Source organism: Muntiacus reevesi, chromosome 16, assembly GCF_963930625.1.
Source record: "Muntiacus reevesi chromosome 16, mMunRee1.1, whole genome shotgun sequence".
NCBI lineage: Eukaryota > Metazoa > Chordata > Mammalia > Artiodactyla > Cervidae > Muntiacus > Muntiacus reevesi.
The window spans coordinates 28,203,962-28,219,287 of record NC_089264.1 but is presented as its reverse complement, the minus strand read 5'-3'; the positions used below and the strand labels follow the sequence as shown (position 1 = coordinate 28,219,287).

At 38.5% G+C, this 15,326-nt stretch overlaps 1 protein-coding gene across 8 annotated transcripts in view; it reads left to right on the top strand.

The window, feature by feature from the left end:
* The window catches only part of BMPR1B (bone morphogenetic protein receptor type 1B), a 423,394-nt gene that overhangs the window by 386,246 nt on the left and 21,822 nt on the right, over positions 1-15,326 (top strand). For all 8 annotated transcript variants that reach the window (XM_065907204.1, XM_065907198.1, XM_065907205.1 and 5 more), the window contains 2 exons: positions 8,708-8,804; positions 10,134-10,272. In XM_065907204.1, coding sequence (XP_065763276.1) covers positions 8,708-8,804; positions 10,134-10,272 — 236 coding nt within the window. The remainder of the gene's footprint in view (positions 1-8,707; positions 8,805-10,133; positions 10,273-15,326) is intronic.

Below are 15,326 nucleotides of genomic sequence, written 5' to 3'. Positions count from 1 at the left end.
ATGCTGACAGGGCTGCAGTTCACATACTGTCCTGTAGGTGGAACCAGATTCCAGTTAGGACCTGGCAGGCAGCGGAGGGCTCTCAGGAGGCTGAGCGTTCTAGAGAGCTCAGTGAAAAGGTTTTGGAAGGAAGAGCAGTGGTACTGGGAAGGCAAGTCCTTTGTTCAGGAAAGCGGATGCTGATGTGGCTGGTGGGTTGTGTGAGAATTGTACAAGGTGACAGATTTGAAGGTGTGAAGTTTAGTGGCTTTAAAGGTACTGCTTTGAACTCCGAAGATTCCTAGGTAGCGCCTAGGTGAGGTCTGTGTAGATTCCACCTCACCGTTTCTGGTGCAGTCATTTTGGGTCCAATAAAAGTCCCTGAAGACTATGATCTGAGAGCACTGGTCATGTTTACATAAATATACCATAGAGCTGCTGTTTTTTGCCTCTACTGTATATACATGGGCAGCATTTTCACAGGAAGTGTACTGTATATGTTTGCTGAATTCAGTAGCGCCTTGGTCAGAAACATTTGCATTGCAGCCTGATGTATATATGTCTACATATAGTTGTATTGGAGACGTGTATGTATGTTTTGGTATAAAACCCAAAATAAAGAACAGGGGTATTAAAGAGACATGGAGCCATCTTATTTTGATATTTTAAATTTTAGCTGCTGTTGTAATACTTAGGACCAACCCTAACTTTTGTGGAGCTGGGGCAATAGTATAAATGGAAAATCGCATACCATTTACCTAATTAAAACTCATAATCCAATATAGCAGACTGGCAAATAAAATACTTTCTATTAACTGAATTTAACAAGTATATTTTTATAATGGGGAAGAACACCAACTTTGTGTTTAGAATGCTTGAGCTACTTAGACTGATTCACTGCAGTGTGGGAGGGGGAGTGGTGGGGAGCCCTGCCCTGGAGGAGCCGCTCACGCATGCAGCGGGACAAGGGTTTGTGTCTGTGGTGGTGATGCTGTTGGTTCGGAATGCCTGAAGCGCTTACCTGGGTCCACACCACTCTGGCAGCCCCCACAGACGTTTCTTCAACTGGAGCCAATGTTGTGACTAGGCTGGTCCATGTGGTTCTTATTATATAAAATTCACCTCAGCAACCACTGTCAGAGAAATCTGAGAGAAAAGATGCATTATTTGCAGAAACTAGAGGTTACACAGCACACCTGAGGGCCACCCAGCAGGGTCACAGGCCTGTGGGGTGGGGACCTGGGCTTCTACTTTTATTGGGGTCAAAATTAGGGTGCCTAGGATTTCATAGATTCACCCTTTATTGGCAAATTGATTAATTAATTTAAATGACCGAGTTATAATTGACATAAAATGTTATATTAGTGTCAGGTGTACAACATCATGACTCGATATTTGTATGTATTGCAAAATCATTACCACAATAAGTCTAGCTAACATTTGTCACCCTACACAGCTACAAAAATATTGGCAAATTTAAAATATAAGAGTGGAGATGAGGGTATGGGGAAGGAAAAGTGGAGTTATCAAGGTGGTCAGTTATCCAGGGAACTTCGTGGGCAGGGTTACCTGCTTTCTTACTAGTTGTTTTGCTAGTAGTTGCATCATGCAGCTGGTAATATGTTTATTTGAGATGTTTTGAAATGGATGCCTCAGTAATCAGAAGCTTAATGTTGGGCAAACACCTGGCCCTCTGGTTTATGCTCTGCCCACATGTCTTGCCCCAGCCAACCTCCGTCACCTCTTTGTCAAAGGTTAGGGTAAGTACACCAGTTCTTCAGTCCCCCTTCAAGGAGACAGGGGGCTGTACAGTCCCCAGACACAGGCCTGGGGCCATTTAGGTAGAATTTCAGACTTTGGGGCAATGGTCAGTGTTTTAAATGGAGAGTGGGATGGTACAAATTTGGGATGGACACTTCACTGGGGTTTTGCAAACCCTTTGCTCATTGGGAAGAGGTACAGTTGAAGGGAGCTAGAGCTCAGAGCCCAGGCCAGTTTTGTGGGTGAAGGCAGTGGAAATTATCATCATAACCATGATAATCACATTTGCTAATATGAATGGAGTGCTTACTTACCATGGCCCTTTTTGAAGTTGTTGAGTCACCCAGTCATGTCTGACTCTTTGCAGCCCAATGGACTGTGGCAAGCCAGGCCTCCCTGTCCCTTACCATCTCCTAAAGTTCACCCAAGTTCCTGTCGATTGTATCGGTGATACCATCTAGCCATCTTATCCTCTGATGCCCTCTTTTCCTTCTGTACTCAGTTTTTTCCAGCATCAGGGACTTTTCCAATGAGTAGACTGTTCACATCAGATGACCAAAATACTGGAGTTTCAGCTTCAGCATCAGTCCTTCCAAAAAGTATTCTGGGTTGATTTCCCTTAAGATTGACTGGTTTGATCTCCTTGCTGTCCAATTACTTTTCTGATTGCTTTACATATACTAACTAATTTAATCCTTATAACAGCTCAGTGGGGAAGGCACTATTATCATCATCCCCATTTCACAGACATGCAGCTGAGGAAGAGTGAGGTCAAGTACCGTGTGAAGGTTACACAGCTAGAGTGAGTACTGGAGGTGGGAAATGGGCCTTGGACCACATCACCCTGAATCTTCTATAAAAAAAGAAAAGGAGAAGAAAACCCTGAATGGCATTGTCGGAAAAAAAGCTTTTATGTATATAAGAGCTGGAATGCTCTAAGTAAGTAGTTGGTTGGTTAGCAATATCACGAAATAATCAATAAACAATATGGTTACTTCAAAGCCTTCTGTTTATTATGTTTGCTTTGCACAATTAGCATTTTCTTTATTCTAGAATAGGCTTCCCTTGTGGCTCAGCAGGTAAAGAATCTGCCTGCAGTGTCAGAGACCTGGTTCTATCCTTGGGCTGGGAAGATCCCCTGGAGAAGGGAAAGGCTACCCACTCCAGTATTCTGGCCTGGAGAATTCCGTGAACTGTATAGGACTGTATAGCGACTTTCACTTGCTTCCTTATAGAATATAGAGTTAGAGGGTTGCTCCCTCTGTCTCTTGCACACACACACTCTCTTCCTTCCTCCTTTCTCTTCTTCCCTGTAATTTATCATTTATTGAATCCCATGTAAGTACTGGGCTTTCCTGGTGCCTCAGCAGCTAAAAATCTACCTGCAATGCAGAAGATGCATGCTGGAGACATGGGTTTGATCCTTGGGTGGGGAGGATACCCTGGGGAAGGAAATGGCAACTGATTCTAGTATTCTGGCCTGGAGATTCCATGAATAGAGGATCCTGGCTGGCTACAGTTCATGGGGTAACAAAGAGTCAGATATGACTGAACCAACTTAGCATGCATGCATGCGTGTACCCCTACACTTAGTACTTCTCTGATCTATAATAAAGCCTCACCTAAGCCTCTTTAATTATAAATACCTACAAGTAAGTTTGCTGATTAAAAAATAAGCAAGAAAACCTTTTCTATCTATCCAATTTTTTCACCACCCCCCCCAACTTGGATGCATTTGTTTAGCAGGATATTAGAGATACAAAATCGCATCCAATAAATATTTATCACTGTATATTTAAAACCTTGAAATTTTATTTGTCATCTTCTATTTCAAAAAAAGATGATGAACGGTGGCCAGAAAGCAGCAGAAATTCTTCTATGAATATTAGTTTTCCTTTGCTTATTTTATTTCAGCACCAGCAACACAGAATACCCTAGGATGATATTCTTTCTCCTGAAGGAAGAATTACAGAAAGTAATTAGATGAAATGCAACACCTTCATCATAAATGATGAAGTTTGATTCGGGAAGCCCAGTAACACTGCAGTTGGTGCTAAGAGGAGGGGGAGAGGTCTGTTTTGATGGACAGGCTTGTAGGGAGAAGTCATGGTGTCTGGCTTCCTGCCTGCAGAATTAGTGATGAAGGGGCACCAGAAGAATGATGTATGCCTACACTCTCAGCATCACATGGTTTGAAATCTTGAAATGATGTTTAGGCAAGAGAATTTGGTGAGGTTTGTTTTCTCCTCTCAAGTTACTTATTACTTATTTTTGTTTAATTTTTTTTTCAAATGAGTACTTAAAGGAGTGGAAGACTGGTGTTAAAATGAACAGAAGTTTTCCTTTATTAAATGGGATCCTCTAATTTGGGTTTTATAAAACCAAAGTTCATATAATTTTTTGGAATAGGTGTGGGTTTTTGTGTGTTTAAATATGGGACTTATGTATACTGAATGTATACTTCATAGAAAATGTGTCAGAAACACCTTTTTGTTTATCTTGAAATAGCGTAACTTCCAGTGTAGGTTAAGTAACATTATAATACAGGCTTTCCTAAACTCAACTTTACCTTCTGATTTCTTAATCAACTAAAAAGCTATTTTGAGCAGTTTACAGATTTGTTTTAACATGCTGTTACTTAGCTTTGGTATTATCAATTATAAATTAAACTCAATAGAGTAACAGGTATTTAGCCAGTGAAACAACTCCCTTATTCTCCACAATGCACATAGGTTGAATATATGATAGAATGCGAAGTTGAGTTGCAGAATTCTCCTTCTGACACATGTATTATACTTGCGGTAATATAAACCAGTATGTGAGCCTGAGCTGAATTCCTTGACAAGGAGTATCCTTAACATTTCTTGAAATGTGCAGCTTTTAACTTTTCTGGAAATTCTGGTTTACTTTGTGTTGGGGGCATATGGAAGGAATTTAGAAATCATTAGTCTTTTTTAATCTGAATATAAAAATTCTTTCTTAACTTCCTTTGTTACCAGGAAATAAAATTCTATACTTTTTCTGCAGGGAAGTAATTAGAATATTATATCTTTGTTCTTATAGTGAATTTATTTCTAGATGTTACCATAAGATGACATACCAATATATGAGGAAAGTAGACTACTTTACAGTATTATCTGTTGACTAAAATCCTCTGACAAGACTATGCTTTTCAGACACTTTTTGCTCTAGTAATAGAAAGATGTCTCCAATTTATCTGTGATTATAACATTGAGAACACACATAAAGATGTCTTCCAACATGTGTTTCCAAGATTCTTTCTAGCTATTTAGTTTTTTAATTTCTTATTGCCATTATGAGCCATATTCTAGCCTTATGAAAACAGTCCTGGCATTTTAAGTAGCTGCAAACCAGTTAATTATCAGAAAGGAGACAAGTAGTGACAATACTATTTTGTTAGGAAACCACTGGTGATTCTTCTTTGCCTCTCAGAGTGAACCAGACTTCCCTGGAGAGTTCTCCGATCTCCTTCCCTGAGCAGTTGGAGTGACAGCCCAGTAGAAATCTGCTGCCCTGGAGAGAATCGGGGGCTCTGTTCTTTTCCTGATAGTTATCTGGTAGTGTTCACCTTCGGAGACTCAACAGTGACTTGGGTGTTTACATTGTTAATGCTCTGAGCACAGGTAATGGCAGATTAAAACGTGACTGGCGTGACCAACAGAAACAAAAGGTTTATTGATAAGGCAATAAATTCATGACAGAAGACCAGGAGGCAGTTGTTGAGGCTATAGGGGCTAGGGTTATTGGGGCAAAGAAAAGGAAAGTGGGAAGGTAATGCTCGCCTTTTTTAAAGCAGTGCTCGATGATAAGGAAAAATCCCTTAGATGCTTTCTGGTCTCATGGCTCTCATCAATCAGAAATCTGTTAAGATGAGTAATAAGTATACTGTCCTTATGGTTCAGAGTATTCTGCATTTACGTGGAAAAGTGAAAGTCGCTGAGGCTTTCTATATTTGTCTACTGATAATATGTTGAGCAGTGGAAAAATAACTCCAGAAAGAAGGAAGGGATGGAGCCAAAGCAAAAATAACACCCAGTTGTGGATGTGACTGGTGATAGCAGCAAGGTCTGATGCTGTAAAGAGCAATATTGCATAGGAACCTGGAATGTTAGGTTCATGAAGAATTGATGCTTTTGAACTGTGGTGTTGGAGAAGACCCTTGAGAGTCCCTTGGACTGCAAGGAGATCCAACCAGTCCATCCTAAAGGAGATTAATCCTGTGTGTTCATTGGAGGGACTGATGTTGAAGCTGAAACTCCAGTACTTTGGCCACCTTATGAGAAGAGCTGATTCATTTGAAAAGACCCTGATGCTGGGAAAGATTGAGGGCAGGAGGAGAAGGGGACGACAGAGGATGAGATGGTTGGATGGCATCACCGACTTGATGGACATGGGAGTTGTTGATGGACAGGGAGGCCTGGCATGCTGCGGTTCATGGGGTTGCAATGAGTCGGACACGACTGAGCAACTGAACTGAACTGAATATGTTGTGCTTATGTAGTTAGTTCTTCTAGTTCTGATAGAGTATCCAGGAATCTGTATGATTTTCTGCAGAATCAGGCCTTTTGCTTTCTTGTCCTTAAAACTGGAAATAGATTTTAAGTTGTTTCCAGCGCCGTTATTTGCTCCATGCCGTTTGTACACCCGCATTGTCAGTTGCTCTCTCGCTGGAATGGGAACTCTCTAAAGGGCACATTGGCGTCCTTTATCCTTACCGGTTTTCTGTAAGACTGAAATTACTTCAAAATAACTAAGATATATGTTCACGTTGGTAAAAAAAAAAAAAGAAACTTATAATATTTTTAAAAGGATATTTTGACAATGTATTTGACAAACTTAAAATACATATCCTTCAACCTAATAATTGTACTTTTTAAAATCAAGATTCGGAAAATAATCATTGACATGTACAATGATGTATGTGTAGGAATGTTCATCACAGAATTTTATGTATCACAGCAAAGGTGGATTATAATGAAATCTTCCCAATCTTCTAGATATACATCATCAGAAGACTGACTTTCTAATTAGGATGTGTCTGTATGTATACCATGTAGTCTTTGAAACTCATGTTGCAGAAAAGACTATTGTTTTAGAAAATGTCTACAGTATTATAAGTGAAAACAATCTAGTTACAAGGTAATTATGATTTCCCCGCAGTTTTTTATGTGGTGAAATACACAGAACAGAAAGTTTTCCATCTTAATCACTTAGGTATACAGTCCATTGATGTTAAATATGTTTATAATGTTGTGCAACCATCACCACCATCCATTTATATAACTCTGTTTATCTTGTAGAACCAAAATTCTTACCCATTAAGCTTTAGTTTTCCCCAACTCTCTTCCCTCCTAACCCTTGACAGCCACCATTCTTCTTGTTGTCTTTATGACTTTAACTTCTCTAAGTATCTCATATAAGTAGAGTGTTCATCTTTTTGTGACTGGCTTATTTCACTTAGCCTGATGTCCTCTAGGTTCATTCATGTTGCTAGCATCTGTCAGGAACACCTTCCTTTTTAAGGCTGAACTACATCTTATGTAATATACCACATTTTGCTTATCCATTCGTGTGTCAGTGGACACAGTTTACTTCCATGTTTTAGCTGTTGAGAATAATACAGCCGTGGGTTTATAATGCTTTTTTGTGAACTATTTTGCTCATGAAATTTTTTTATTTGTTGAAATGAGACTGGAAAGACATATAGTAAAATGTTAGTAGTGAGGTGTAAGTAGTGAGGTGATGGCAATTTTATTTATTTCAGTTAATTCGTGCTATTCAGTTTTTCTTCAGGGAATGTATAATGCTTTTGAATGAAAAATAAAGTTACAATGAGTAGGATGAGGTCCCCAGCCAGAATGTTCAGGTAGCCGTGCAATGAAAAGTGCACAGCACGGTTAGAAAGCATCTCGTTTGTAGGTAACCAAAGTCATAAATTACAACACATGATACCTTTTAAAGTTAAGAAACAGTAATGATTCTCCCAAGGATGTATTGTACCCTTAATCAGAATGGTGCTCATTCTATTACTATGGAAGTACACCTGGCTTCCAGTCAGTTTTCTCAGGAAAAAAAGTATGTTCCAGAGACTACTGCATGTAAAATCACCTGGGATGGTTGTAAAAAAAAAATAAAATACTTTGAATAAAAGTCTCTGGTGTTGAAGTCAGTAAATCAGCATTTGTATGAAAGCTCTCCCAGTCATTCTTATTTTTAGGAATTTTGAAAAATCATGCTATAAGTAGATCTTATTTGTGAGGAACTGGAGTTAAAACAGCATGGATACTATTTAATAATTTGTTCTTTAAAAAGATCACACCATAATTGTTTGAGTAGACATATCCATTCTTTTAAAAACTGATGCCATTTGTGAAAAAATTAGTTATGTATTTTTGAAGGTCATCTTTGTTTAAAGTATTGCACAGCCATGTATTCTATTTATTTGCCAATATTTGAGGAATTGTGTTCCTTTGTATGCATCATAGGATTGCTTTGCTTTTTATGTACAATGAATATAGATTCACTTTTTATCCAAATTTATGATGTAGAGTGCCCCAGAAACCACATGAGAAAAGCCTGGAAACCCATCAACTGGATCTGAAATAAAGACAAACTACCTGCTTATATTTTAAGGGTATTGGTCCATTTACATTTATTTGTATTCTGTGCTTTTATCTTGTGTCAAACCTATTCCTTCCAAACAGGAAGAAATGCATACTCTTGAAGTGAGTGCCTAGATGAACAGTGATTCGTGTTACTCAAGTTTATTTACTCAAATTTTGAAAGTATATATTTATTTCTTATCAATAAGCAGATTAAAGGAACCTCACATCTCTCATATCTTACACATGGAGGTTAGCAAGCACTTTGAGGAAAGACTTGCTTCCTAATTTTTACATAAAAATAATCTTGTAGTATGCCTCTCTTTGCTTCTGTTTAATTTCAGATTTCGTTGACGGACCTATACACCACAAAGCTTTACTTATATCTGTGACTGTGTGTAGTTTGCTCTTGGTCCTCGTCATTTTATTCTGTTACTTCAGGTAAGTTTCCAACATGTGGATGTAGAATTTTGAGTTTATAAAATCATCCTCATACTGTTCTACCAGTTGATGTTTTTCATCACAGCTTTCCTGGACCTGATTAGATATTAGATGTCACTGACAATATCAGTTACTATTGATAATCATTTGTCCTAATGAAGTTATTAATAGATAGCTATCTTGTTTCTGCTTCAAATATCAAAACTACCCAGAAAAATTTCATCTCTAGGAAACTTATGGTGGCTAGGAAATTCAGCAATTAGTTGCTACTAACCTTTGATTCAAAGCGAGAAATGACCATGTTGACCTAGAATCACTTTAGTAATTCCTTATTTTGTAAGCTAACAGTATTCCCTTAGTATTGAATGATTACAAAAGACAAGTTATAGATTAATTATTAAGATAGACTATGTTCAGTTAGTAGTTTCGATCCATGGGTCAGGAAGATCCCCTGGAGAAGGAAATGGCAACCCATAAACCAGTATTCTTGCCTGGAGAATCCCATGGACAGAGGAGACTGGCGGGTTACAGTCCATGAGGTTGCAAAAAGTCAGACATGACTTAGCAAGTAAACAACAGCACTACAAATTGTTTTCAATCACCTAAGAACTCATTTTCTAGTTTGTGAAATATCAGGGACCTTTAAATTCTTGTCATTGCCCTTTTGTAATACTTATTTAGGTTACTATTCTACAAATAAGAGTTGACTCAAATATCATCAATTCTAACTGAAGACATTATTGACAAAAGCTTTTAAAGTTTCAGTTTATCTATACTATTGCTTTATACATTGCCTTTTATGAGAAAGTTACAGTATCTTTTGTAAACAAAAAAACCTGCATCTTTAGCTAATTAGGGACCTTATAAGAAAAGATTTTAGGGCACGGATATTGGAACTATCCTGGAGAAGGAAATGGCAGCCCACTCCAGTATGTTTGCCTGGGGAATCCCTTGAACAGGAGAGCTTGGTGGCCTATAGTCCATGGAGTGGCAAAGAGTCAGACACGACTGACCGACTACTACTGCTACTATTGGAACTATATAAAAATGTTAATGGAATATAGGCCACTTGGATATACGCAATCGAAGGAAACAGAGAAGGAAGATTAAAGATGGTTGTGACTGAGTGAAAGTATGAAGTTTAGTTTAAAAAATAGGTTAGAAGGCTAATTATGACTTTGTGTTTTGGAAATCATAACTAAGGATAATATATACTGAGCATCTAATCTTGTATTTATGTGCAAAGATGAAACCTGCCGTGGTTCTGCATGTTCTATCCCTGTCATTGCAATCCAGTGTCTAACGTTTTCCTCCTTTGTGCATCTTCAGGTATAAAAGACAAGAAGCCAGACCTCGGTACAGCATTGGGTTAGAACAGGATGAAACTTACATTCCTCCTGGAGAATCCCTGAGAGACTTAATCGAGCAGTCGCAGAGCTCGGGGAGCGGATCAGGCCTCCCTCTGCTGGTAGGAGAGGAGCTTACCTTGACCATAAAGGATACGTCAGTAACCGCGGGGTGTCATTTTACCGAAACAGATAGGGCCGTGGACAGAGGAAAGCGCTCTGCAGTCAGACATCAGATCTCAGATGCAGGGTTTCCAGATAACATTTTGACATATTGGGGGTGAGGTCATTGTTCTTTAATGTAAGTGTATGGTTACAATCCAGACCTCTGCGTTCTGATAAAGAGCAGATTAGAAAACATTCGACTGTGGGACCATCTTCCCTCTGTTTTCAGGAAGGATAACGTTACAGCACTTTGGCCTGGCTTTTGAAGGCAAAAGTATTACAACCAACTGGGATCTGAGTACTTCTAAAAGGGTTGAAGGCTGCCGCAGCTGGAGGGTTTATGTTTCAGGGTGAAGCCCTGGCTTTTCCATTCAAAAGAGTTTTAATTTTTGACGGTCAGCGCTGCCAACTTGGAAGAAAATATATAGTGAATCCAAGGCACTTGTTTTAATGAGAAAAGCATTTGGTTACTTTATGGACCATGCGAAAAGATTGTTGGGACTTGAAATGGAAATAACAGTGAGAAATATTTTCCTTTATAAACTTTATAAATTCTGAGATTGATTTTCCTAATCTTTATTGTCTGGTTCTGACTTTGGATGTCTTGTTTACTTGATTCTTTTGGTGACCTTTTATTTAGTACTGAAACTAACTTAAAAATCTCAAGCCAAGAATTTATTTTATAACTCTTTTCCTTAGCATACAAAAAGCTGGATACATTTAACATATATAACTTGAAGAGTTTGGAAATAAGTAGGTGTCTCAGTCGGTAAAGAATCTGCCTGCAATTCAGGGGACCTGGTTTTGATCCCTGGTTTGGGAGGATACCCTGGACAAGAAAATGACAACCCACTCGAGTATTCTTGCCTGGGAAATCTCATGGACAGAGGAGCCTGGCAGGCTGCAGTTCATGGGGTCACAAAGAGTTGGACACCACTTAGTGACTAAATCACCATACACCCCCGAAGCCATCATCACAGTCTAGGCCATAAACTTATCCATCACCTCCAAAAGTTGCCTCCTGTCCCATTCATTATTATCATTTTATGATAAGAGCCCAGTGTAGGATCTAACCTCTTTGCAAATTTTTTAAAGATTATAATATACATGTATTAAATAGAGGTGCTAGCTAATGCTCCTGTGATAATCATTTCTCATTATTTAAATATATCAAATCAACATGCTGTATACCTTAAACTTACAAAATGTTATATGCTAAGTGTATCTAAGTAAAAATAAAGTGAGTGTCAACTTTTTGCTTCAAATTAGGGAAAAAAGAATGCACTATTCCATTATTAATTGTAGGCACTGTGTTGTGTGGTACATCTCTGGGACTTAATCATCTTGCATAACTGAAACTCTCTGTTCAGGTCAGCCACTCAGTCGTGTCCAATTCTTTGTGACCCCATGGACTGCAGCACGCCAGGCCTCCCTGTCCTTCACCAACTCCCATAGTTTACTCAAACTCATGTCCATTGAGTTGGTGATGCCATCCAACCATCTCATCCTTTGTCCACCCCTTCTCCTCCCACCTTCAATCTTTCCCAGCATCAGGGTCTTTTCCAAGGAGTCAGTTCTTCACAGTAGGTAGCCAAACTCTACTTTTCAACTAATACCTCCCTCGGAGGTAATACACCAGACAGAAAACCACTTGTGAAATAGTCATTATGACAAAACTGATGCTACTTAGGATATAAATATTTTTTTAATGTAAAGTTCTTATCAAATTACTTGACTTTTCATTCTTAGAATTTAACTGATATATAGCAAATACCATTCTTACATTTAAAAATATTTTATCACGCTGCTTTTTCAGGTACAGATATTAAAATTCCCTTTGATATTAATCAATCAGATACTTACACTCTTAGAATTGTAAACTACTGTCTTCCTCCTTCTAGCCCATCTTTCTCATTCCTGTGGAGTTCTCTCTTAAATCTTTGACCTTGCTGCTCTCTCACTTTCCTGCATGACACACCCTAATATCCAGTCATGGTTATGGGTCTTCTTTCTTAGCTTGATAAGCATAGTATCCCTCTCCTCCCACCTCTTCCCCACTGGATTCTTGAGCTCTTGAATCAGCCTTGACTAATTGTTTTGAAAATACAGCATGTTTTTAAAATCCATGTCTTTGCAAATATAATGTCTTTCTGGAGAGTTCCTCAGATTATGCCCCATGTTTTATCTCTGTGACAGATTAGTCTAAGCTGAGCCAGTCTGTTTAACTTATGTCATAACAGAAGTTTGCATAATCAATGCAGCAACCAATTTAGCTGTTTAAAATAACATTGAAATTGGTATTAATGTACCTGTGTCTTCAGGTGGACTCTCATCTCTTTAGAGGTGGAAACTACGTTTTGTCACTTAGCATCCTGGGGTGATTAAAGAGGCTGCTCAATTATTTGTTTTTTTAAAAAAGAAAACTTGCAACTCCCAACTTTTGGTATCTGTGAAAATACTATCTTATGTCTGTAATCTGGGTACCAAACAACAGTGTTTGGCTATTAACCATAATGATTAAGAGCAGCCAAGTTGCCAGAGGTCCAACCCTGGCCAGATTCTGGCCTTTAAAGGATGATTTCATTTAGTCCTTGTAGCCACTGTGAGGTGGTGCAGAAATGTGTCCTGTATCACACATCAGGGGCCCAAGCCCACTGGGGTCAACCAGCTGGTCCGTGGAGAAGCCAGGAGTCAAACCCGGGTGATCTGCCTCTAGAATCTGTGCTCCTAACGCTTGTGAACCAAATGTTAAGTAAAATTAAGACCTGCATTTGATAACAACAGGATGGGCGAAGGGAAAGCCTCGGTATTACAGACTTAAGATCCTGCTTTAAGATTTGTTTTTTGAGATAAACAATACAGAAATGTTCAGTAGTCTCTCTTTGTATTATATGAGTGAATGTCTCACCTTAATTCCACTTTGTCATTTATTTCATTAACAAAGAGGGAAAGTTCATGTCTTGTGTATAAATACATACTTGGGACTAATAATTACTAAGTGGCTTTGTATATAAATCCTCTAAGGGAGGAATATCATAGAGTGGTTGTAAGAATTTTCCCTGCTCTCTCTCTCTCTCTCTATATATATATAGCATATACATGCTATATATATATATGCATATATGTACACATATAAATATGCCTGGCATACTGAATACCTGTGTACTATGCCTTCAATCAATAGTAACATTATTTGTTTATACCCTATTTATCTGACCTTGTAAAGGAACAGAAGGTGAAGTAAACTAACTGAACACTAAACCTCTCAGCTGAGGAATCTTTTGTGAAAAATCTGTCCAGTATGCAACATTAACATGGTCTTATTAAGCAGATATGTTAAACAGTGTATGTGTGTGTAGAAGTGAGTATTTTGTTAATTCAGGGACATATAGAGAGCACAGAGCTTTACTTACAACTCCATGGTTTCTAGGGTCCACATGGGCTTAATTTACCATTGGACCCTATCAGATAACTGACCACTAGATAGATAGACATTTCTAAAATAGTGATAACCCTTATAATCCTTACACAGTGAGTTGTCCCCACTCTACGTGAAATAATTCTTCTCTGTTTTGAGTCACAGTTATAATGATTGTACTGAGTTTGTATAATCTAACTTTCAAAACTGATATCTAAAGATGTCGTATAGAAGGAAAGTTTGGGTACACAAAGACCTGAAACGTTAACTAGATCAAATAAAAATGCAAATAAATGACATAGTTAAAACATTTTTCAAAATATATTTTTGGATTACAAAAAATATGTTTTGTAGATGTTATAATAAATCTCAAAATAGAAGTATATTTTAAATTTCTGAATATAGTGAGACTTTTTATTTTGAGATAAGTTGCTCCTGTTCTTGTGAGCGTTGCCAATTTCATCTGTACTCTTACCAAATTCATTATATATGTCATCATTAGAAAAAAAGTGGATTTAAAACTGTTTATATTAGGAAATGTCCTGTGGATTTACATAAGCAATGCTTTGTAACAACAGTAAATTAATAATACTTCTTTAATCATTGTAGGAAGTCTCCTCTCAGGTCAGTAGTTTAACTACTTATGGATCTGGCTCTCAGCCGCACAGTGCTCTTGATGCTTCTGCTCCCTCATTGGGGAAGGGAAATGGACTGACTGTCTCCTACAGGGCCTTTTCGACTCCTAAAGGGAGGAAGGCTGGTCTACATGTACACTTGATGCCTCATTTCCTTGAGGCTGAGTGGCTTAACGGCATGTCAGCAATGCTTTTATTCTTTAATTCTTCTTTGAGAGGAAAAGAAAAAGACTTTATCTTGTCCCCAAAAGCTTTCAGTCTGATATTAGTGCTGTTAATGATTCTGGCAATGGATCGCATTACGTCTTGAATTGATGAAATCATTCATTAGGCAAAAACAGAACCCATCCCAGTTGGTAGACGTGAGTGGTAGTCAGAATGCTAGTCCCCACAAAGTCCTCAGCCCTAGAATCTGTTATTTTACAAGGCAAGGGGGAATTAAAGCTGCTCACCAGCTGGGCTTCCCTGGTGGCTCAGATGCTAAAGTTGCTCACCAGCTGACCTTGAGATGAGTTTATTCTGGAATATCTAGGTGAGCTCACTATAGTTGTTGTTGTTCAGTCACTAAGTTGCATCCAGCTCTTTGTGACCCCATGAACTACAGCACACCAGGCTTCCCTGTCCTCCCCTATCTCCTGGAGTTTGCTCAGGTAAATTACAGTAGCTCATATATGCAGTTATCTCAGTATAGTTGCATGACCCTTAAAAGTATAAATGCAGAAAGAAACACTTTGAATTTACTTGATGCAAAGCCTGTCTCTGGGAAGAGTACATCCCAACTTTCTAAGCAGATCCTAGGAGAGTTCTATGTTTGATTCTTTTTTTTTTTCTTTTTTATTTTTCAGTGGGTTTTGTCATACATTGATATGAATCAGCCATAGAGTTACACGTATTCCCCATCCCGGTCCCCCATCCCACCTCCCTCTCCACCTGATTCCTCTGGGTCTTCCCAGCCCAC